Source organism: Leptodactylus fuscus, chromosome 1 (genome assembly GCF_031893055.1).
Source record: "Leptodactylus fuscus isolate aLepFus1 chromosome 1, aLepFus1.hap2, whole genome shotgun sequence".
NCBI classification, from domain to species: Eukaryota; Metazoa; Chordata; class Amphibia; order Anura; family Leptodactylidae; genus Leptodactylus; species Leptodactylus fuscus.
In genome coordinates this window covers 190,175,275-190,201,005 of record NC_134265.1, presented here as the reverse complement: position 1 = coordinate 190,201,005, position 25,731 = coordinate 190,175,275, and the positions used below count along the sequence as shown (strand labels likewise).

Genomic DNA, 25,731 nt, shown 5'->3' with positions numbered 1-25,731 from the left:
CCCCAACTGAATACCAAACGCAATTGCAAGCGCTGTGCAGTAAAAGCACACTGATCCCCATAGACTATAATGGGGTCTGTGTGCTTGCCGTCAGATCTCCGCACGGAACATGCGGACAGTAAAGTAGTTCACAATCTACTTTTCTGTCCGTATGATTCGTGCAGGCAGCACGAGGCGAGCACACGGACCCCATTATAGTCTATGGGGATCTGTGTGCTTTCACTGGCACTCCGCTTGCAAATGCGTTTGGTAGTCCGTTTGGGGGGTCCCCATGTGTGATGTGAACGAGGGGTTACATAACTTTCCCAAGTATGGGCAATTTAATAAAAAATAATCCAGTTTTTCCACATACAGATAAATTGATAAAAATCATCCAGCTTTCCCAAGTATGGACAATTTATCGAAAATCCCCCAGCTCTGCCAAGTACAGAGGATTTTAATCCAAAATAGCACATCCTCTCTAGCATAGCTTTTACGTTCACCAACTTAGTTCCATGGCCCCCATCTTCCATTTACTGTAGTGGGGGGTCTGGACATGGTAGTATTTGATCTAGGCCCGCTTTACTTGATATTAGTGGTAGAGATATAGGCTATATATTAATGTACTAGTGGCCCTCTATAACCTGTACTGTTGGGTCTAGATACTTTCCTCTGCAGAGTACAGGCTACCTACAGTAAGCACTAGCACATCAGAGGAGGGATAAGACTAGATAGGAGATAAGATGAGAATACTATGCATACAGGGATCAGGAGGAGTGCTGTGTGTGGTAGACGGAGGAGGCGCGCATCTCCCTCACACACACGAGCCATAGCGCTAATGGACATAACCTAGTAACCCCATACTCTAGTGTTCCAGTAAAGCTTCTCTCTCCAGCACAGCCATGAACATGTCTGCACCGTGCTAGCTCTATGCAGGGCACAGGAAGTGATGGATGTTGTGCTTCCTGCTCAGAACCCTCCTCCAGGAAGACGTGAGGCAGTCTTAGGAGATGACAGACTAGCTGAATGCTGAAGAAGCTGCCTATGGTAATGTCAACGCTGCGGAGTCTCCTCACATGAGGTTTCTGTCCTGCCCTGGGATTTCAGGAGCTGTACATAGGACTTCATTGCTTTTCCCTGCTGTGTCTCTCTCTAGTAGTTCCCCAAGTTACTATAAAGTGACTGCTGTGTGACAACTGACAACCCCTGGAGGACCCTGTGTCCATGAAACCTGTGCAGGTACTGGAATGAGTGTATACACCATGTCTGTCTCTTTCTATAGCCATGAATGTGGAGCATATTGTAGGGCATTCATCTATGGTGCCAGTGAGAGTGGTATAAATGTAAAGCACCATGGAATTAATGCTGCTATATAAATAAACAACAATAATCCTATCCTATTAATATTATAAATGTGAAAGTTTGTGGGTTTGTGAGTTTTGGATGTTCGGATGTTTGTTCCTCAATCACGCAAAACCCGCTCGACCGATTTGGCTGAAAGTTTCCACAAACATAGTTAATACACCCGATTGCACAATAGGCTACTTTTCGTCACAATAGCGCACATACGTTTGTGCCAGGACCCCCACAAACCCCAAACTCACACCACCATCTCTGCAATCTCACACACTTTGGACCATAGCAAGCCACAAAATTCATATTGCCCTCTGCAGCCTCGCCCCTAACCCCACACAATCACATATACATATACTTTACCACTTTGCCCCTCACCTTAACGATACTCCAGGAGGCTCTCTTTAACACTCCGGAACAGCCATGTTTGCCGACCCCCACCGCTCTGACAATCCGCGACACCGCCCACCCATGTCAATACTCCTAGGCGGTCTAATAAATGCAAAAAAAAAAGTAAAAAAAATATAAAAAAATAAAAAGGATTAAAAATTCAAATCACCCCCCTTTCCCTAGAACACATATAAAAGTAGTTAAAAACTGTGACACACATACATGTTAGGTATCCCCACGTCCGAAATCGCCCGCTCTACAAAGCTACACAAATATTTTTCCTGTTCGGTAAACGCCGTAGCGGGAAAAATGGTCAAAAGTGCCAAAATACCATTTTCTCACTGTTTTGATTCTGATAAAAATTTGAATAAAAAGTGATCAAAGCAATAACATTTCCCGAAAATGGTAGAACTACAAAGTACACCCGGTCCCGCAAAAAAAGACGCCCTATGCATCCCCGTACACAGACGTATAAAAAAGTTACGGCTGTCGGAATATGGCGACTTTTCAAAAAAAAAAACTTTTAACATAGTTTTGGATTTTTTAAAGGGGTCAAAATGTAAATAAAACCATATAAATTTGGTATCCCCGGAATCGTAACGAAACACAGAATACAGGGGACATGTCATTTTGGTTGCACAGTGAACGCCGTAAAACCAAAGCCTGTAAGAAAGTCGCAGAAATGCATTTTTTCTTCAAATCCACCCCATTCTGAATTTTTTCCCTGCTTCCCAGTACATTATATAGAATAAATAATGGTGGCATCAGGAAGAAAAATTTGTCCCAGAAAAATTAAGACCTCATATGACTCTGGGAGCGGAGAAATAAAAATGTTATGGGGTTTAGAAGGAGGGGAGTCAAAAACGAAAAACCAAAATCAAAAAATGCCATCGGCGGGAAAGGGTTAACTTCAAATACTTCGGTCCCAAAGTCACTATGTACAGTTTATACCAACACCGTATAGCGGCTCAAATACAAAGTAACTTCAACACAAAAGTCTCACGTATTCTCTGAATTTAAGCAAAAACAAGATACAAACTTACATTTCATATCCCATCCCTTATACACAGTACGAAAACCTTACCCACCCCTGTATATACCCACTGCTACAATCACCGCAGACGAAGTCGCGGGTACCAGCTAGTAATAATATAAAGCTGGACTTAGCAATGCACCAGACATGGAGCACACATGAAGCATCTGACTGTCACTTTACCAGTTTACCCCCATGTCTTGCTTTCAGGCTATGTACACATCACACATTGGAAATGCGAACAAGTTTCTAGCACGTCAGTCATAGCACCCTGTTCACATGACCGCCTCGGTCAGGCTGGTATGCATCAGAACCTTGGATACTCCAAATATTTAACTGTACAGATGTGATGTGAGGGAGACGTAGCACAGGGTAATATTTAAAGCATTGAATGGTTAGTTGCAATATTTTTCCCATTGAGATAATTTATCATATCCATAGGTATCATCATGATGAATATCAATATTGCCTGAACCACAGGCGGCTTGTGCTTGTGTGGCGTGCGATACGGGGAGAAATCATCACATCAATGTAACTTCATTTTTTTTCTTCTGGTAGAAAAAGTAGTAAGCAACCATGCATACGTACTGCAAAAGCGCTTAGACCAGTGATGGTGAACCTTTTAGAGACCAAGTGAACAAACTGCAACCCAAAACACATTAAATTATCACAAAGTGCCAGCATAGCAAATGAACCTTAATACTGTGCGGGTTCACAATTGCAGACAGTTACAGACCTGCAAAATACAGGCGTGTAAATGGGGCTTTACCGAGCTTTCAATGATACAAATAACTTTGTGCTAAAAGGCAATAGTTTGCATTTGGCACTTTTGAACAATTAACGTTCACTATTTACATTGTACTGGATCTCTTTTAATAGTGACCGTGCAACAGATACTGTGTGATCTAAATAGTGAAGGTGCCCCCACACAGTATTATATGCTCCACAGTGCCCCCCCCCCCAGTGTTACATGCTTCTGAGTAGGCCTCCACACAGTACTAAATGCTCCACAGTAGGCCACCACAGAGTACTTTATGCTACTTACCCAGTATGGCTGCAGTCCCACAAAGAGCGTCCTTCTTCTGATCTCAGGCGCTGATGACCTATGTCATTGTGCCTGCATCACGGCAAAGGTTACACTCTGCAGTCATCGTAAGCCACAGTCCTGCACATAGAAGCTGAAAGAAGCGATCGCTCCTTAACAGTGAATCCTGTAACGGATTTCCCATTAGTGTGCGATCTTAGCGACGGCGCGTATGCCAACTGAGAGGTCTCTGCGTGCATGTGTCCTAATAGAAAATCTGTGATAGACATTTGTTGTAATATGTGCATATGATTTCTGCAGAGAAGTCTGTTCTATAATTGTATAAACCTTGTTACATAGTGTTCAAGCAGTTTTTCTGCTGCTAATAATCAGATTATGGCTGAAACACATTTTATATTTATTTCTTAGGCTGTGGGCACTCTGGGGTAGTTAGCTCGGTAGCAGCAGTGGTGTGGACCCAAACAGTCAAGACAGGGACAGAAAATATGCAGCAAACCGGTTTATTTAGGGGGCGTTCACACTACCGTTGGTGTCCGATTGCAGTGTCCGTTGCTACTGTCCGTGCAAGATTTTAGCAAGGGACACTAGCTGTGTCCGTTACAATTTCCATTCATTTCAATGGGATTTCATCTGTTGTCAGTTTGTGTCCTTAAGGGTCCGTTAACAACCATGTCCATTTTTTCAAGCGGACAGAGAAATCACACATGCAGGATTTTTTTGTCCGTTTGAAAAAACGGACAGAAAGTGTCCGTTTTTTTTTTTTTTAACATTGAGGTCTATGGGCAACGGACATATAACGGACAGTAACTGATGGCCATCAGTTACAGTCCGTTATTTTCTGTCCGTTTATTTACTGCACATGCTCAGAAAGCATAAACGGCAAAAAAGAAAAAACGGACAGTATAAAAAAACGGACACTAACTGATGCCAACTGATACTAATGTGTCCATTTTTTTAACTGATCCATTAAATGGATCAGTTAAAAAAAACGGACACATGAACATCAGTTAGTGTCCGTTATGATAGGTGTCCGGTTTTTTTCTTTTAAACGGACACCTTCATAACGGACACCAACGGTAGTGTGAACGCCCCCTTAGGAAAAAAAAGGAAAATAAATAAACCTTGACTTCAGGCACAAAATGAGCAAAACAAAATACAGCCTTAACTTCAGGCAAAAGGAAAAAAACCCTGCTCATCTGAGCAACTCAGGGCTCATTCACATCTGCGCCCGGTCTCTGTTCTGCAGTTTTCCATTTCCGGCCCGAAACTGGGCAGGAGACGGAAACCAGCAGTCATTTTTCAAACCCATTCATTTAAATGGGTTTCAAAAGTGTCCGGCTGTGAGCACTGGTGAGCGTTTTATGTTCTCTGTGGCGAAACCGTTTTTGTTTTTTTTAATCAGGCACAAAGTCGGACATGCAGGACTTTGTGTCCTGTTTAAAAAAAAAACAGTTTCGCCACGGAGAGCATAGATAGATAGAAATATAATTTTAAAGGGGTCTCCCAGGCAATCAATTTTGATGACCTATCTATAGGATTCATCATCAATATCAGATTAGCAGGGATCGGACACTGAGAAAACCCTCCGATCAGCTGCTCTTTGCACCCACTATAGGGAGAACAGAGCCAGAAGCAGATAATTCTTGTTTTCTTTATAGTGTTGAATGACTGCAAATCGGCTCCTGTTTGCTATAGGAGCTTATCTGCAGTAACTCGGCACAGTCACTGCACACAGAACCGAGCTGTCTGCTGAGGACAGCTGATGCTCTGGGTCTCAGATGTCTGACTCCTGCTAATTTAATATTAACCTCTTCCCACTGTACCCAGTTTTTAGACTTCCTGACCAAGCTCAGTTTTTCAAATGTGACACTTTAGGTGGCACTTTATCTGGCAATAACTTTGGAACACTTTAACTCACCAAAGTAATTTTGATGTTGTTTTTTCGTGAAACATTGTACTTCATCTTAGTGGTAAATTTAGGTTGATATGTTTTGTGTTTAAGTATGAAAAATAGGCATTCTAAAAAGTTTGAAATGATGTGTATTGCATACAGATAGTCATACCACCAAAATTAGATCAGAAATCTAATTTACCAGGTCCCTGCTTTATGTCGGCATCAAATTTTAATCACCCTTTTATTTTTTATGGACATTATAAGGTTTACAAGTCAAACAATTTTCAAAAATGTTCAAGGACTTTTCCAAAACCCATTATTCAAGGGAATAATCCAGTTATGAAAGGGTTTTGAAAGCCCCCCTGTATTAGTAACCCCCATAAATCACCCCATTTTCAAAACTGCACCCCTTAAATAAGCCAAAACAACATATACCAAGTATTTCACCCCTGTAAGTGCTTAACAGGAATTAAGGTAGAGGTGAAAATGGAAATTAAAATAGAGGTGAAATTTTCTTTTACTAATATTTTCGTTTGGCCCTAGAATTTCCTGCATGTCCGACTCTGTGTCCAGTTAAAAAAAAAACAGTTTCTCCGTGGAGAGCATAAAACGCTCACCGGCGCTCACAGCCGGACACTTTTCAAGCCCATTCAAATGAAAGGGTTTGAAAAATGCCTGTAGGTCTCCATTTCCTACCCAGTTTCGGGCAGGAAACGGAAACCTGAAAGCGCAGACCTCGGGCGCAGATGTGAACGCGCCCATAGTGTTAGGATAGTGAGTCCGTCCTGGTTGTTTATTCAGCGCTACTTTTTTTGCTCTCTACTCCACATGCATATAGAGTTTCCTCATTATTGATTGTTGAGGACTCTGTTTAATCATTGAATTGATCGATATCATACATTCAGTAAGTGATTAGTGGCCTTTATCTAGTAGCTGTAGTTATCACCTCATTTTGATTTTTGCCTTTTCCGGTCACATTTTTGTACATATATATCATATGTTGTTTTAGATATCCTATTAAAAGTTTTATTTTAGATCACTCCTTTCAGTGATTATATTACCATTGAGTAACTACTAGAGATGAGCGAAAACTATTCGAAACTCCAATTTCGAATAGTACGCACCCATAGGAATGAATGGAAGTGGCCGGCACACCGGCTTTGCCGGCGGCCGGCCGCTTAACCCCCTGTGTGCCGGCTGTGTCCATTCATTCCTATGGGTGCGTGCTATTCGAACCGGGAGCTCATCTCTCGTAACTACCCTTGAGTGACTTTTTTTTTTTCCTTATCTATAAAATGTAGCTTTAACCCAAAATGTTTCATTTTTCAAGAGGTTAAAGGAGAAGTGCACAACACAATTTGTTAAGCAATTAAATTAAACTATAGAAATGACCCACATGTAGATGTAAATGTCTGTATTGGCAAACAGCAGGGAAGGAGAACCATTGAGCTTTTCAGAAGGCAGATTCTGCTGCAATTTGTTTCAGACCCCATGTCACATTGGCAGAGCCCCTGAGGTCCCAGCACAGTGGAAATCCCCAATAAATGACTTCATTTTGGAAACTAGACCCCTCAAGGAATTTATCGAGGGATATAGTCAGCATTTGGAACCAAAAGCTGTTTCACCAATTTTACTACCCTTAGGATATGAAAATTACATATTACTTTTTTTCCAGTAAAATGTCATATTAGACCCAAATTTATAATTTTCACAAAAGGTTAAAGGAGAAAAAGCACCATACGGTTTGTTACACAATTTATTCTGAATACGGCAATGCCCCACATGTGATCATAATCTGCTGTATGTGTACATGGCGGAGCTTCGAATGGAAAGAGTGCTATTTGGCTTTTATAGGGCAAATTTTGCTGGAATAGTTTTTGGGTTCCATGTTTCAATTCCAGAGCCCCTAAAGTACCAGAACAATGGAATTTCTCAAGAGCTATACTGACCATTTTGATCCAACAGCTGTGTCATAGATTATATTAACATTAACATTGGACAGTGAAAACTAAATATTATATTTTTTGCAATAAAATGTTGCTTTAGCCACAATTTGTTTTCATTTTTACAAGGGGTTAAAGGAGAAAATGTATTCAACAATTTGTCACGCAATTTCTCCTGACTACGGAAGTACTCCACATGTGGAGGAAAACTACTGTATTGGCAAACGGTAGGGCAAGGAAGGGAGTAAGCACCATTAGGGTAAGTTCACATGGGGTTTTTTGGATCTGAGGCGGAGGCCGCCTCAGGTTCCGATCCAAAAACCGGGTAGCCACGGCTGAAAGCCGGTGCACTGCATCAGCATCCAGCCGCATACTCTGCTCCGGATTAGGCCCAATGAATGGTCCTAGTCCGGAGGAGGATGTGTCTTCAGGCCGAATTGCAAGGCGTCTCGGCCTGAAGAATGAGCAACTTGCTTCTTTTTTCCGGGAGTCGGAAGAAACGGCTCCCGGGAAAAAGACCTGAGCGGCTCCCATTGATTTAAAAAAAACTCTGTGTGAACTTACCCTTAGGCTTTTGGAGAGCAGTATCATTTTCAGGTGCCCATGATACATTTACCCTAAGGTGGTAATGCTAATTATTTTTGCACCACCATTTTCTGAAAGGCATACCATTTTTATTTTTCTCTTTACAGCTGGTTGAGGGCTTATTTTTTGCAGGACGAGATGTGCTTTTTATTTGTACCATTTTGGTTTTCATCTGACCATTTCATTATTTTGAGGCAAAGGTGGCGAATAATCATAATTTAGTGTGTTTTTCTATGTTATTTTTTTTTTTAATGTCGTTCAGAATGCGGGTTAAATAATGTTTTCGTTTTATTTTTCGGGTTTTTACGGACGCAGTGATTTTTTTTGACGGATGCAGTGAATTTTTTTCTTTTTTTTTTCTTTTTTTATTTTACATAATAAAACATTTTATATGGGAAAATGCGATTTTTGGGGCTTTAGTTATTGTTTATTGTTACTACGATTAACATACAGCTGGCACTCGCCAAGCAGGGTGCACACACAGTTTCTGTTTGCTCAACATGCTTCCGCCATAGTACTACGCCAGTTTACGGGAGGTCCTTCCTGGCAGCGCCATACTATTACAGTGGATGTCGGGAAGGGTTGAAGACCTAAGACTTGGAATACCCCTTTAAAATGCTCAACTAGGACAGGGGATGATATAACAGAGGGAGAGAGGATGGAGGAGGCATGGCTACAAGTAAAGTAAAGAAGGGTATAATGTATATGGACCCCAGAAATTAAGTGGACGACTGCCAGCACTGGAACGAGTTTGGGTCTCTCGAAGGGAAAAATGGTATTATCAGTTGCTCTGAACGCATTCAATAACATGAAAGCTACGAGCAGAATCCTTTGATAATGGTAAGAATAATTTAGAATTGCCTTTACTGGAAACCTATGGAAGTGGGGGAATGATATTATTTGCACATTTCAGTTTACAGATCATGTTTTTTCTTTTTTGTCTTTTAGAAATTAATGCCTGTTTTCTGGGATGGCTGAAAACCAACAAGATATTCTACACTTGCCATTAGTTGATGGATCATTTATTGAAGGTGTAAGCAACCAAGTGGTTGCTGCAGTGGTTATCAGTCTAATCTTTATCGCTGCTCTCACATATTTAATGTTAAGGTATGTATTGGCAGGTTTCTTTGTACATGAAATAAAATACAATTTCTATTTCCTTGACTACTGAAATCTGCTACATTTGCGCAGAGGAAAGTGCTCCAACGTGTGAGATTGGTTCACATTTGTATTGGAGTCTCCACAAATTCCGCCGTTTCAGTTTTAAAAACTATGAAAACCCAACGGACATCAAGCGGACCCCATTATAGTCTGATAATCTAACCATACATATTCTTATTTCATTGCATTGACTACTCACAGCACGCATACCTAGTATTGTCTTTTAAACAGTGGAGTATTCCATTCATGGATGCACCAACAATCCTTACATAAGATAGTTGTTGGCTGGATGCTCGATCATACATGTTTAGTCAAAGGGTGAAATTGAGGTTTTCCAGGTTTTTAATATTGTTTTACTATCTAGGTCATCATTATAAGATTTGGGGGGTCTGCTCTGATGCCTTTGCTTTATAAGCAACAGAAGACCTTGTTTATACCAAGAGGCGTTATTGAATGAGTTATCAATGAATAAAAATTAGTCTACTTACAGCTATAGGAGAGAGCGCAACTTCTCTATCCTCCATTCCGGTAAATCCTTGTTCTCACCACAATATTAGATTGAGTCTCAAACACCCATTAATCTTTTTGTAAAGAAAGGAGACCCCCGGAAGCTCGTATGCAAAGGAGATTCAAGAAGATTGTTTTAACCCCAGTGTGAGCAAGAGAATTATGGAAGGAAACCTCTTTAATTAGGTTCCTTATAATCCTCGAAACACCATCAGTTAGAGAGGGTGCTTCAGCAATACTAGTCTTTCTTGCTCAAGGACCCAATTCTTGGAGGTAGGGGGATCCTTTTATGGTTTTGTGTGTGTGTATATATATCAATCATAGGGAAAGATTATAAACTGATATAAATGTGCCCACATAAATTTATATGCCATCAACTGGCAATTAGAAAAATATAAATAAAAACTAAAAATATATATAAAAATAAATGCTAATAATAGAATAGTAATAAAAAATATATTTAAACAATAAATAAAATAAATATACTGGTCATATGAGGACCATATAGGGGTACCATTAAAAGCTCAGAAGGTATACCCCAAATCTCTAGGAATCCCCCACTATGGGAAGGGCAGGAAACACACCCTAGAGTCTCCCAGGTTATTGGGGTGATTGGAACATGGCCAACTATTCATAGCTCCTGTCCTTCCACCCACATGTGCCCCCGCCCCCCAATTTTCAATATCAGGTGGTATGCTAATCAAGGCACTATTATTGTGTAGGGAATATAAAGATTGGAAAATATATGACTATCTACATGTACATCATCAATCATAGATTGAAAATAAAAAAAATTTAAGGAATAAAAGGAGATCCAGGAACTTCTGATGTCATTAATATTATCTTTCTATGAATCATACTCCTCATGGACCATTGATATCTTATTTTGTACCCGTTTATTCATTTTATGTGATGTTTTATTTCTTGAGTAATGTATTCATTCAGATGATCAAAGGGGAATTGGTCCAATCTGATATACATGACCTACCCAAAAGATAGAAAGTCCCAGCAAACCCCTTTAATACTCCAGTTTGCACACAACATACATTTTCCTTTTTGACCTGGAAAACACTGAACTGTTTTATCTGTATACACAACTAATCCCGTTTTCATATCGTGAGCATTGATGGTGTGAACTTAATGTTATCCTTTCATAAAACCAATATTTCTCATTTGTTAAACAGAAATGAGCAGCAAAATATTCACCCTGAAAATCAAGAACGGGTAAGGGCCATTAGAGAGCAGCTACAAAATGAACAGGTATGTTAACCCATGTATATCACTAAGCACAGTCAGTCCAGAATCAAAACTAGAAAGCCCCTCTCTTTCTGTACTAGTGCAATACATTAGTATAAATATGCCATCGGTTTAATATCTTCCTATTGTTGACAACATGATATGAAAAACTAGATGTTCCCTTATATATGGCATATGTGGTGAATAATGTAGCGATACATTCCTGCTTTTGAATTGCTGCATTACTGCACAGTTTACTCTTCTGGAGTCTGGGATAGCAGTGGGATCAAGCATTCACTGAGTTCTTGTGGCAGACATAGTTATTGTTGACCAAATGAGTAGAGTTTTTAGAAACTTGACCAAAGGAAGCAGCTAATTTATATGTATGTATATATTTATTTTTACTTTATCATGTCATTTCCTTTAAGATGTGACATCACTAAACTGTGTTGAATCTTGGAAAAGTTTATTTTTTGGTTAATGTATTTTTCAATTAACAGGAAACAACTGTCCAACCTCGACATCAATTCTACTCTGATATGTCTTGCCCAGTTTGTTTGCAGCAGGCTACATTTCCAGTGGAAACTAACTGTGGACATCTTTTTTGTGGTAAATAAGTAAACTTACTTCTTTTTTTTTTTTTTTTTGAACTCCCTCTCCATGAATGTGATCCATCCTTTATTAACCACCCTTTGATTTGTTTATCTCATATAACACACACAGTTCTAGTTTGAGGTTTCTAATTGCATAAGTAACAATTAGAAAACAAAAAAAAATGATACAATTTTATCCTTATATAGGTCCATGCATTATTGCCTACTGGAGATACGGGTCATGGCTTGGTGCTATCAGCTGTCCCATTTGCCGACAAATAGTAAGATTTTATGTTTTGATAGTTGTGATTCTGTTATAAATGGATGTGAGTTCAAGACCAGATTAACAGTCTGCCTTTAAAGGAAAAGTTTAGTATTTAATGTTTGCAGATCTGCTAGGAATAGGGCAGGACAGCAGCTAGTAGCGATACCTTGTTCGAATCTGACTAAGGGAAACATCTGTTTGTATGGTCTTCCCATATTTTTGTGAGTTTCCTCCGAGTACTCATTTTTCCTCCCTCATGTCAAAAATACAGTGATATGTGACCATTGTGAATGTTGCGGATGAGTACCCTTCATACAGCAAAGTGAAATACACTGCTTAGTATGCACCTTTGCATAACAGTTTGACCAAATCTTTTTTTTTTTTTTGTTTAAGCTCACATTGAGTTTGTCATGATCATTTGACAGCCTAATGTTTATTGGTGTACCCTGAAATCCCTTGAGGTCTGCTTTAGGGAATCAAAGGATCAGGCATACTATCAGTCCCAAGCCTCTTCTTTTCCTGTCTTTCATTTAAAATAACCCTGCACATTTAGCCAAGCCATTCATATTTTTAGATGAGAGGCCAGACAACTATATAGTATTTCCTTCCTTTATATGATAGAAATGCAGCAATTGTACTCCTGTTTTTCAGTAAACTGTTGTTTTTCTTTTTTTTAAATCCTAGGTTACTTTATTGTTTCCAGTATTTCAAGCCAGCGAGCAACCAGATGCCCAAGAAATATTTCAGGAAGTTAATAGTTATAATAGACGATTTTCTGGTCAGCCCCGATCTGTAAGTGGAATGAAAAAAAATGGCTTTTATGATTGTTTTCTATTATCATTGAGCCACGTTACATGCAAAAGGCTGTACTGTGGCACTCCAGTTCTCGTGCCTTTCTTAACCTGAGATCCACTGGGACTTCGTGTAAACTTTATGGATTGTATAAATTGTAACTAATCTTTCAAACAACTTTTGATTTTCTGGCAGCATTTGTGTACTAAAGGGGGAACCTAATGTTTAACCGGTTAAGGACCAGGCCCAAAAGTATGTTAAAGACCAGGCCTCTTTTTTCAAAACTGACATGTGTCACTTTAAATGGCAATAACTTTGAGACGCTTTAACTTACACAAATGATTTTGAGATTGTTTTTTTCGTAACACATTATACTTCATGTTAGTAGTAAACACTAATCAATATTTTTGTATTTATTTATAAAAAAAAAAACTAGGAAATTTGATGGAAATTTGAAAAAAATTGCAATTTTCAAAATGTGAAATTCTCTGCTTTTCAGGCAGATAGTCATACCACCCAAATACATGAATAAATATTATCTATCATATCTCTGCTTTATATTGGCATCATCTTTTGATTGTCTTTTAATTTATTTTGGATGTTACAAGGCTTACAAGTGTAACAGCGATTTTCCAGATTTACAAGATAATTCTCCAAACCAATTTTTTAGGGACCACTTCAGTTCTGAAAGTAATTATAAAAGCCTATATAATAGAAACCCCCATAAATTACCCCATTTTCAAAACTGCACCCCTCAAATTATTCAAAACAGCATTTGGGATGTTTGTTAACCCTTTAAGCATTTCATAAGAATAAAAATAATATGGCAGTGAAATTTAGACATTTCATTTTTTTTCACTAATACATTCATTTAGACCTAAAATTAACACATTCACAAAGGGTTAAAGGAGAAAATGCATCTGACAGTTTATTGTGCAATTTCTCCCATGCACAGAAATACCCCACATGTGGGTATAAACTGATTTTTGGGCACACGGCAGTGCATGGAAGGGAAGGAGCGACACTGGGTGTTTGAAAAGCAGATTTTGCTGGAATAATTTTCAGGCGCCATGCCTTATTTGCAGAGACCCTAGAGTACCAAAACAATGGAAACCCCCCAAAAGTGACCCCATTTTAGAATCCACACCCCTCACAGAATTCATCAAGGGGTATAGTCAGCATTTAGACCCTACAGTTGTTTCACAGATTTTACTAACATTGGGATGTGTAAATGAAAAATTACTAAAATGTCACTTTATCTCCAAAGTTTTCATTTTCACAAGGGGTTAAAGGAGTAAAAGCCCCCCACAGTTTGTTAAACAATTTCTCCTGAACACGGCAATACCCCATATGTGGCCATAGTATGCTGTATGGGAACATGGCGGGGCTCAGAATGGAAAGAGCGCTATTTGGCTTTTGGATGGCAGATTTTGCTGGAATTATTTTTAGGTGCCATGTCGCATTAGCAGAGCCCCTAGAGTACCAATACAGTGGAAACCCCCTAAAAGTTACCCCATTTTGGAAACTACACCCCCCACAGAACATATGAAAGGGTATAGTGAGCATTTTGACCCTACAGCTGTCTCACAGATTTTATTAACATTGGGCCATGAAAATGAAAAATTACTTTTTTTCCAACAAACTGTCAATTTAGCCCCAAATTTTTAATTTTCACAAGAGGATAAAGGAGAAAAAGCTCCCTAAAGTTCGTTACACAATTTCTCCTGAACACAGAAATGCCCCATATGGGGTCATAATCTGCTGTATGGGAACATGGTGGAGCTCAGAATGGAAAGAGAGGTATTTGGCTTTTGAAGGGCAGATTTTGCTGGAATATTTTTCAGGTCCCATGTCGCATTTGCAGAGCCCCTAAAGTACCAATACAGTGGAAACCGCCTATAAGTGACCCCATTTTGGAAACTACACCCCTCATAGAATTTATCTAGGGGTAGAGTGACTATTTTGGCCTCACAGGTGTTTCACAGATTTTATTAACATTGGGACGTGAAAATGAAAAATTACTTTTTTTCCCAATAAATCATCCATTTAGCGCCATAGTTTTAATTTTGCAAATAGTTTAAGAATTAAAAGCCCCCACAGTTTGTTACACAATTTCTTCTGAACACGGCAATACCCCATATGTGATCATAATATGGGAACATGGTGGGGCTCAGAATGGAAAGAGCGCTATTTGGATTTTGGAGGGCAGATGTTGCTGGAATAGTTTTCAGGTGCCGTGTCGCATTTGCAGAGCCCCTAAAGTATCAATACAATGGAAACCCCTCAAAAGTGACCCCATTTTAGAAACTACACCTGTCAAGGAATGTATCAAGGGGTTTTATCATTTTGAGCCTAAAATGCTTCCCAAAAATTAATGTACAAAATGAAAATTGAAATTTTTAAAAATATGCCATTTCGGTGCCCAATACGTTGCACCCACTTTGTGTTGTCAGAGACCTGCACTCCTAAAACTATTAAGGGGCCATCCCGGGGGTCAAAAAATTATATATGTGGGTGTAAACTGCTGCTTGGGCATACAGTAGGGCTCAGAAGGGAAGGACCACTGTGCGTTTTAGCTTTTGGGGTACAGATTTAGAGGGACCCTCTGGGCACCATGTTGTTTTTGCAGAGCCCTGGAGGTGCCAGTAAACTGGAATTCACCAAGAAGTGACCCCATTTTGTAGGGGCAATTTTAGGGTCTCTGCAAATGTGACATGGTGTCCAAAAACGAAGAATCTAAATCTGCACTCCAAAAGCACATATTGCTCCTTCACATCTGCACCCTGCTGGGTACCCAAATAGCAGTGTATGCCCACATGTATGACACTGGTGTACCCCGGATAACGGACTTAATGCCATATGTGGGTAGAATCGGCTGTTTGGGCACAGCCGGGGACAGAAGGGAAGGAGCGCTATTTTGGTTTTTGGAGCACAGTTTGGTTTTTGGACGTCATGCCACTTTTGCAAAGCCCCTGAATTGCCAATAAAGTGGAATCCGCAGACATGTCACCCTATTTTGGACACTACCCCACTGATGGGATTTATCAAGTGGTGTAGCGAGAATTTTTAACCCTTGAGTGTTGCATTTATTTAGTTTCCAGAAATGAAATCGCAACTGATAGAGAAGTTAAAAATGAAAATTTTACAGATTTGCCATTTCAGTGTGCAACATGTTGTGCCCGACTTATGTCAGCAGAGACACTCCAAAAACTGTTAAGCGGGTATCCTGGGCACAACAGCTTTTAGAGCGTTCATCTCTGATACAAGGTGGGCACAACATATTACGCACTGAAAGGACGTATTCCTGGAAAAATGGTCATTTTCACCTCTCACAATCAGCTTCGTATTCATTTATGGATAATAAGTTATAGCAACACTTGGGGGTTAAAATGCTCTCTGTACCCCTGGAGAAATCCTTCAGGGGTGTAGTTTCCAAAATAACGGCACATATCAGGGGATTCCACTTTACTGGCGTTTCAGCTCTGCAAAAGTGTCATGGCATCCAAAAACCAAACCGTCTGTGCTCCAAAAATCAAATGACCCTTCTTCCCTTCTGTGTCCGGCTGTGCCCTAATATCAGATTATACCCACATATGACATTACGTCCGTTATCCTGGGTACACCAGTGTCATACATGTGTCATACATGTGTCATAAACTGCAGTTTGGGCACACAGCAGGGCGCAGAAGGGAAGGAGCGCTATGCGGCTTTTGGAGTACAGATTCAGATGTTTGGTATCTGGACGTCATGTCATGTTTGTAGAGCCTGTAAGGTACCAGAAAAGTGGATTCCATGGGGTACCAGGAGTGACCCCATTTTGAAAACTGCACCCCTCAGAATTTATCAGGGGGTGTAGTGAGCATTAGTATCCCAGACGTGACTGCACAGCGGATGGCGAAGAGGGAATATATAAGCTGTGCGGAGAACATTGCAAACACCAAATTCCCTACTATGTTCCAGTAGCTCCTATGATTGGGGGAGTTGCTCTGGGAGTCACTTTGGGGTCACTTCTGGTGTCTTTTCCCTCATAAGCTGTAAATCTGGGGTGTCCCCTGATATTTGCTCACACAGCTTATATATTCCCTTCCTGCCGCAGCCAGTTGTGTTCTAATAATTTGGCGATTTTTTTTTTGCGGACTTTTGTCTTCACATTGCTAGATGCTATATTTTCTTTATTTTTCTGGTGACGCGGCCATATAAGGGCTTGTTCTTTGCGGGATGAGATGCATTTCGTAATGACACTGTTTTTGGGTGTCTACATCTTATTGAATACATTTTATTAACCCTTTTTTGCTGGATGTAAAAAAAAAAAAAAAATCAATCCTGGCATTGAGTTTTACTTTTTTAATTTTACACCATGCAGCGTACAGTATAAGTAACATGTTACCTGTATTCTGCGGGTCGGTACGGTTACGGCGATACCTCATTTATAGTATTTTTTTATGTGTTACTAGTTCTGCAGAGGAAAAACACATTTGGGGACATAAATCAATGTTTTTTGCATCGCATCTTCTAAGAGGCGTAACATTTTTATTTTTCGGTTGACAGTGTTGGTTGAGGGCTTATTTTTTGCGGGACAACCTGCGCTTTTTATTGGTACTGTTATCGGATGCATATGACTTTTTGATCACTTTTTATAGCATATTTTGTATGGTGAGATGGCGAAAAATCATTACTTCCGGCGAGTTTTTTCAGGTTTTTTTTTCCGGCGTTCGCCGTGTACATTAAATATTATTTCAGTTTTATTGTACAGATTGTTACGGACGCAACAATACCAAATATGCATTGTTTTTATTACTTTTTAGTTCTTTTTTTATACAATTCATTTTCTATAGAGAAAAAGAGATTTTTGGGCTTTATAACTTTATTAATTTTTTTCATACACTTCATTTTATTTTATTTTTTTCATTTTTTTTTCTTTTTCATGTGTCCATTCATGTGTCCACTTCAATCAGCAATACTTTGCTGATATAGAATGCCATGTGAGACACAGCATGCAGGTGTCCCACATGGCATTCCGTAGCAGGATGTCAGGCTGTGTAGACGCACAGCCTGACATCAGAAGGTCCTGGCAGGATCACCAGGTATGTGGGGGCTCCGGTAGTCTGGGGTCACTGGCCAGACCCCAGACTACCTTTTACTGCTATCGGCACCCTCCGATCTCACCGCGGGGGGTGCCGATCACCTTCATGCCTTTCGATCGCGCCGTGATGTTTCACGGCGCGATCGAAAGGGTTAAAACGTCCAGTCGGACTCAGTTCCGACTGGACGTTATTGAGGAAGGGGTTAGGTGTTAGTAACACCTAACCCCTGTCCTCCCCGCACCTCTCCCCCCGCGAAGAAGGTACCTAAAGACAGGACGTATTTTGACAATAGTCCGGTCTTTAGGTACCTGGACCGCAGGCCGTAAATTTACGTACGGCGGTCCTTAACCGGTTAAAAACAACAACAACATAAAATCACCATCCACGTCCACATCACAGGTTCTAGTTCTGCTCCCAGGCACACAAAAATAATTGCCTTGTATATAAAAATTACCGTAACTGAAAAGGGAAAAGTATAGAAATTAGTTAATAGTAGTACTTTGTACTATAAAAATGAAAATGCTAAATATGAAACACACACTCCCTCTCCTTTTTTTCTCAGATATTAAAATAAATAAAAAACACGGAAAAATAAATTCAACATAAAAATAAATCCCTGTTTTATCACTAGGAAAAACACAAAAATTATTTGAATAACCCAAAGGAAAAAAATGTTATAGCCCTCAAAACTGCATGTATGAAAAAACCCGAAAACATGTCTGGTCCTGAACCAGGTGTATTTGGCCAGTCCTAAAATGGTTAATAAATTTTGTAGCATACTTATACTTTCCCTGCTTTGCACTGTGTATGGTGTACAGACAGAGAAAAAGGATAAGGGAAGGGTCACTTCCAGTTATAAAACACAGAAACTTTCTTCTGATGCATGAAAGATGAAACAAGGTTGCATACAATTCGGTCTGTATTATTTTCAGAGGTATCACCAGTTTAAAACAGAGTCAGGATTGAGATCTGTGCAATAGCACCTGCAAAGAGCCATAATTTGTTAATAAAGTATGTTACAAAATTTGTTATTGACACAAATACTGCCAGAAAATAAAGTTCTCTGAAAGTTTAGTTACATTTTAAGTGTTTAATTGTGTACTTATACTGACTAAATATACATTTTTAGACACGCGTTTGCCTCTGTTTAGTCAAAGATCACACTGGATTGACTAGGATTAAATCTTGTAACAAGGACCTATATGCAGTAAGAGCTGATGTTTATAGTCATTTGGTGCTGTCAGTAGCAGAGTTTTAGGAAAGGTCGCTAAACTAAGCAGTGCATGAAAGCGAACCAAATAATAACCTTTTTGTTGTGAAATATTGCTGTAAGCCAATGTCTAATGTGTTGCAAATGGAAGTGATATGTAGTGTTTTTCCTCATCTACACACTGTACTATTTTGTAAGTTTGTTAAAACATTAGGTACACTTTAAATCTGTAGAGAGCAGCTTGTTAAATTATGGTATTTTTTTCTTTTTTATTCTAGCTCATGGATAGAATTATGGACTTGCCAACGTTGCTACGTCATGCGTTCCGTGAAATGTTTTCTGTGGGTGGCTTATTCCGGATGTTTCGAATAAGAATTGTACTCTGCCTTCTTGGAGCATTGTTCTATCTGGTTTCCCCCTTGGACATAATTCCTGAAGCTCTATTTGGTATCCTAGGCTTCATGGATGACTTGTTTGTCATATTTTTACTACTTATTTACATATCTATAATGTACCGGGAAATCGTGACTCAAAGGTTAAATAGGTGAAAGATGGTGTGACAAGTTCTGCATTATAGGAGCCTTTCAACAACTATGCAGGTTTGAATTTACTGACTAACTGGAATTTTTTTTTATAGTTTGTTCTCCAATATGGTAAAAAGTTCTTGGCCACTTGGACAATAATGGTTTTTTATTTGATATGTCTTTCCTGAGAGCACCAGATGTTTCTTTGTTTTATTATAATGTAAACTTTATGATAAAATCCATTACGAATCATCTGGTCATCAACATGGCTACGATGCCACCTCAACAGTTGCTTGTGTATTTCCCTTCTCTATACATGAGTTTCTATTACACTTGCCTCAGAGATTAGATTTTTCTCTGAGTGTCCCTGCAATTTATAAAAAAAAACCGTCCTGACAGTGTTATAAGTTTGAGATGTACTTTTTTTGGGGGGAACAAGGATCTGAAGGGGTTGGAACTCAAATTACCCTATCCTACTAGAAAGAAATGCACCACGTCTAAATAAATATCCAAAGCTTTGCTAATACAAAAGAATACATGGAATATAAGCAAAGTGTTCCTCTGCTGATTGAAGTGTGACAATGTAAGATAATGAAAAGACAGACAACGTATGTACTTTCCACACCATGTACTTTCTTTTATATGTAGGTATACAATGCAGTCTGTGGCCTCTCGAGAGTGTGTTTTCAAGAATTTACACCCTCTCCAAGAATTATCAGTGGCCTATTTTGACTCCTGGCACATCTGCTGATCAGCAGAATGAAGGGAAGGTGATGCTAAAGCAAGAGCTGCATCCCATACATATTCATTTAGCTAAATAGAAGATAAGCCAGAATTTGGACCCCAGCCATTTAAATGTCAATGGTCTATGGTCGTGATGACGAACCTATGGCACGTGTGCCAGCGGTGGCACTTGGAGCCCTCTCTGTGGGCACCCATCTATGTAACATTATACTGTGTGGGGGCCAATTTGCAGCAGATTGTACTGTGTGGGGGGCCCTCATTATTTAGATCACACAGTATCTGTTTTATAGCAGACGTAATATTAGTACAGGCTGTAATAACATTGCACGGTCACTAAGAAACAGATCCTGTGCTATGTGAATAGTGCAGTACAAAGTTGGTTTGTATTATTGAAAGCTCTGTAAAACCCCATTCATACAAATGTATTTTGAGGGTCCGTAATTGTCCGCAATTGTGGATCTACACAGAATTAAGGTTAAATTGCCGTGTTAGCACTTTGCAATAAATTAGTGGGGTTTTGGGTTTCAGTTTAGGCACTCGGTCTTTAAAAGGTTCGCCATCACTGGTCTATAGGATAGGACATCAATAATAAGTATAAGAGAATGGTGAAACCTTTTACATTAGTTTCTGTTAAACTATTTTCGTCTTTTTTTGACAGAAACGTGTGTGTTAGTATGGAGTCTGTCAACAGAAAGAAATTGTAATCCAAGTAATCCCAGTACTTTGTAGTGGTTCTTACACATTTCCCAAATCTGCCTTGGCTTTTCAGCATTACAGCTCCATTATTGAGAACATAGCTGTTTTACTCATATGCAAACAAGATGAAGAACTTCTTACCTTTCCCAGACTTTGTGCTGTAGATAATGTCCTCTAATTGATACCCAGCTCAACCCCCTATCCTTTGATGGGGAGAGCTGTGCAGCAGGTAGGGGAGGTAATCCTACAGCACAGAGTGAAGCCAGTGTACAAAAGAAGTACTAATGCAATGTGAGTTCACAGCCTATCAGGACTATTCCACAGATGAAGATGCACGGACCAGTCCCCCTGATAGGGACAATAAATGCAAGCAAAAAAGAAAAAAGTAGTCCAGCATGATATTATGTAATATGCTAAAACATAGCTTTTAATTGAATGTCAAAATTTAAAAACATTTTAAAGGTACACGGTACACAAAAACATACTGTCTTCTAATTCATCATGTATCCATGAATATAAAAATACAAATGAACAAAATAAGCATGAGGGTGAAAAAGAGGAAAAAACAAACCAAGTCCACGTTCACATAGTGGAAGGACTGACGCGTTTCGAGACTGTTGTCTCTTGGTCGTAGCCAAATTTTGACATTCAATTAAAAGCTATGTTTTAGCATATTACATCATATGATGCTGGACTACTTTTTTCTTTTTTGCTTACAAAAGAAGTACCCCAAAAGCCCTTTTCACCAAATATGCACATGAATAAAACAGCAATTTTCTCGACAATGGAGCTACAATGATGAATAACACTGGCATATTTGGTAAGTGTGTAACAAGGACTACAAAGTACTAGGATTACTTTCATTACAATTTTCCTGCTGCCAGACTCCCTTTAAGGGGACATTATAAAATGATTCAATGTGAAATAGTTTTGAAACGTTAGATGACAAAGCATAATTGACATGTTTGTATTTTTAGATGAGTGAAACAGAGCTTTCCTAGACTTTCTGCCATTTTGAACTTGCACAGCCTGATGTTTTATTGGACAAACATCGATTGGCAATATAAACAAGTGTGATTGGCTCTTTTTGTATCAGCCTTTCACATGGGGGTGCCCAGAACAATATTTACCATATAGTTTCATTGTTGACAGTACATGCTTATTTACATGAGCAATTTATCGGGAACAAGCATTTCTATTGTTCCCTGTAACTGGCCTGTGTCAAAGGTGTTTTTAGGATGAAAAAAGGACAGAGACACAGACTACTGTATTTTCTAGTAAGGATGCGCTGCCTGATGGCTCCTTTCAGAAAGCTGTAGCTGTTAGAGACAGATTGGTTGACGGTAGCTAAATTGAGTACTGCTGTTCTTCCCAGAACAGGATTGGCTCTGTGCTGAGCAGAACAGTGGAAAAGTAACTTGGCACTTGACATGAAATGCCCCTTCTTATACTTTAGTACAGCATTAAACCCATTTGATGCCATTAAATCTTGCTACTGACAATTCCAGAAAATATTAGCAAAGGGCAATTCATTTGGTTATTCTCAGTCCATAAAACATCTTTCCATACATAGGAGAGTTACCATTACTTGGAAATGGCTGAAATGTTGGTGTTGCAAAAACAGCATATTCATGGCAATTAGCATGGCTACTTCTAGTACAAAGCTAAACAACTATGTATTACAGGTAGTCCTCGACTTCCGACGTTGATCCGTTCCTACGCGGCGTCGTAAACAGTTTTTCGATGTAAGTTGGAACATACGTAAACTGTACCGTATACAGTACTGTATTACCATAATAACAGTACAGTACTGTAAGCACTTAGCCTACTAGTGACTACTATGCCACTAACTACCCCTTCAAAAGCATATACTTGTATTAGAAGCAATTTTAGCGGTGGTGGACTCCATTTCTGTTTTATGTACATGTATCTGTACATGTCTACTTAGCACAATATATGCTTTCTATTGGAAAAATTTACTGTACATAGAACAAAGCTATCGAGTATGATTTGCTCTTTAGGTAATGTGTTTTGTACATCGAGGAAGTTTCAAGACTTTTTAGCTCAAAACCTTGTTAATGACAATATAGAAGAGGAAAAGCATTGTAGGCTGCAGTATAAAGGTGAGTTCCCACAGCAGGCCTGACTGTGGCCTGTAAACGTGGTAACATGCTTCTGGCCTGCATTGAATCATTAAGTACTTATCCTCTCATAGACTATTACATTATTTAATTACTGCTTTATTTTTCAGAATTTATGGGATTCTTCTATTTAGTTGGGTCATGTGATCTCATTCTGACCTGCTGAGAACAGCATGCCTTTCTACTTTCCAAAAACCATGGGGTAAGAAGGAGGCATAATCAACTATAACAGCCACTATTGCTGATTAGATTCTGGCACAAAGTGACAATCATTATGGCAGGACAGCGTTATTGATGGTATATTTATGGTCTCTCAGTTTATTTAGGAGAACTTAAATGGATAAATACACTGTGCCTCAGTGGTACAGTCTCTAGTTGTCTATGTGATGCTGTGCTGAGGCATGAATGAATGATAGCAGAGCATAAAGAAGATAAATCTAAGGGAGCCTTCACACGGAGTTTACGTAAACTCGTTCAGAATGAGCGGCGTAAAAAACAGATCCCATTGACTTGACTGGGTGCTGGCATACGCGCGCTACCCATTGAAATCAATGGGAGGCTTTTTTTACCTGTTGCTTTCAATGTGATACGCTGCTCACTTTGAATGAGTTTACGTTCAGAATGAGCAGAGCGTAAACTGCATGTGAAGGCTCCCTAAAAAGCAAGATCGCGTCTCATCACAAGCCGAGAGGTTAGGTTATTCAATTGCCATGCCGTCTGCCCATCCCCTTCATGACTGGTGTATTCTGTAAGAGCTGCTAATGGCAAACCGTCATAATTTATTTATGTGCTACTGTGGCTACTAGTCTTATAAACTTGTACCTATAATTCAGGGCAGCATATTAAGCTGACACGTCCGTTTTAATTGACACCCTAAATACAGTAAATGAGTATTAATATTAATTGATTCCTTGTGTAACCACTTTTCCTTATAATTTAGCGTTACACATAGAGACATGAGAGTTTTACAGTATGTTTTTTCATTTCTAGAACAAAAGCGATGAATTATTGCTGCAGGTTTTCCTAATCTTTCAGAATAAGAGACTTCTTCAAGTTTTTATTCAGATGGCCATATTATAATCATCATTGTTATCATTTATCATGATGATATTCAAATCCTTTACTTGAACTCAATATATGGCTACCTAACTCATTTGCAGTATGGTAAATCTAACGCTAAGTTGACACTAGTATCGCTTCTTCGTTGGAGAGATAGACCTCTAAGATAGTAGTAACACATGAAGCCCAGAGGATTCCATTGATGGGGCCTGTCAGTTGTCTGTCGTTTTTAGAGAAACACTCTGACGGAGTCTACAATAGTGGCTCAGATGCAGATGTGATCGCATCCTGAGGAATGCGCAACTCTACAGTTATAACAGTACAATTTCTTTATACAAATATTGATGCTAAATTGTGTTTTTGTCAGAATTCAGTCAAAATCTGACAGGTCTATCTTCTGTTTCTGAACAGTGACAAACAATATGACAGCACTTTCTGTTACACTTCCAAAATAACTGCCGTAATGAAGTAGAAAAATTGCAGTATCTCTTTAAGTAAATAAAACAGAATTATAAAATGCTGGCTATAGCTTTAACCTCTCGTTTACTCCGTTTACATTTTGCATGGTAATCCTCATAAAGTTTGGAAATATTTGTACATTTACACTAAATTGGCAGAATTTACACTCCAACTTTTATTACTTGTGAGGAATATCTCATAATTTTTATAATCTAGTTGTATCTACAGAGATGGAATACCGCTTGAGGTCCAGTTTTGAGTAAATATCAAATAGCCATAAATTAACACTGGTATTCTAATCCAGAGCAATTGTTGGTTTGTTGTCCAGTATTTATAATGTATTTATGATGCCATTGCAGTAGGTGCTATATGACAGGAATGAAGTATTGATGCACTGAAAGGAAACATGTTAGTATTTCTATGCTGTGTTGTCTTAGGAAAGCATAAAGTAGTGACAGACACTCATTTTTCAGCAGTTGCTTATATGTCATTATTGGGGAACTCACAATTTAACTGTTGTGGTGCTGTGCAGTACTGTAAAACAGAGGTCTGGCCTATTCAGGAGCTGCCGGCTTCCGCCAACCTCTCACCACTGATTGCACAGTAAGGGTGCATTCCCACTTCGGATACGCTGACTGATTCTGAACGTTAAAACACGTTCAGAATCAGCGCGTATAAAGCAGATCCCATTCATTTCAATGGGAGTCGGCATACGAGCAATTCCCATTGAAATGAATGGGCTGCTTTTCTCTGTAGGGCCCCTTCACACAGCGTAAGCTCTCGGCTCATTCTGAGCCGCACACGCGAGCGCTTCTAAACACTTCCCATTCACTTCAATGGGAGTGCTCGTATAGAAAAAAAACAGCCCATTCATTTCAATGGGGAGCACTTGTATGCCAGCTCCCATTGAAATGAATGGGATCTGCTTTATACGCGCTGATTCTGAACATGTTTTAACGTTCAGAATCAGTCAGCATATCCGTAGTGTGAATGCACCCTAATAGGGAGAATACTGTCAAGCAGCAGCGGGAAAGCCCT

The 25,731-nt window shown here is 39.3% G+C and overlaps 1 protein-coding gene across 1 annotated transcript; it reads left to right on the top strand.

The window, feature by feature from the left end:
- The first annotated feature begins 970 nt into the window (after positions 1 to 970).
- On the top strand, positions 971 to 20,976 carry RNF170 (ring finger protein 170). The gene is made up of 7 exons (XM_075280491.1): positions 971 to 1,218; positions 9,171 to 9,329; positions 11,075 to 11,150; positions 11,627 to 11,735; positions 11,927 to 12,000; positions 12,669 to 12,776; positions 19,349 to 20,976. The coding sequence occupies exons 2-7, from the start codon at positions 9,193 to 9,195 to the stop codon at positions 19,616 to 19,618; spliced, it is 774 nt and encodes a 257-aa protein (XP_075136592.1). The 5' UTR covers positions 971 to 1,218; positions 9,171 to 9,192; the 3' UTR covers positions 19,619 to 20,976.
- Positions 20,977 to 25,731: the final 4,755 nt, after the last annotated feature.

Excerpts from the sequence above, each read along its gene's own strand:
- RNF170 (XM_075280491.1), top strand. The coding sequence starts at position 9,193 with ATGGCTGAAAACCAACAAGATATTCTACACTTGCCATTAGTTGATGGA. Across the intron at positions 9,330-11,074 it reads CTCACATATTTAATGTTAAG|AAATGAGCAGCAAAATATTC; the intron begins GTATGTATTGGC and ends TTTGTTAAACAG. Across the intron at positions 11,151-11,626 it reads AGCAGCTACAAAATGAACAG|GAAACAACTGTCCAACCTCG; the intron begins GTATGTTAACCC and ends TTCAATTAACAG.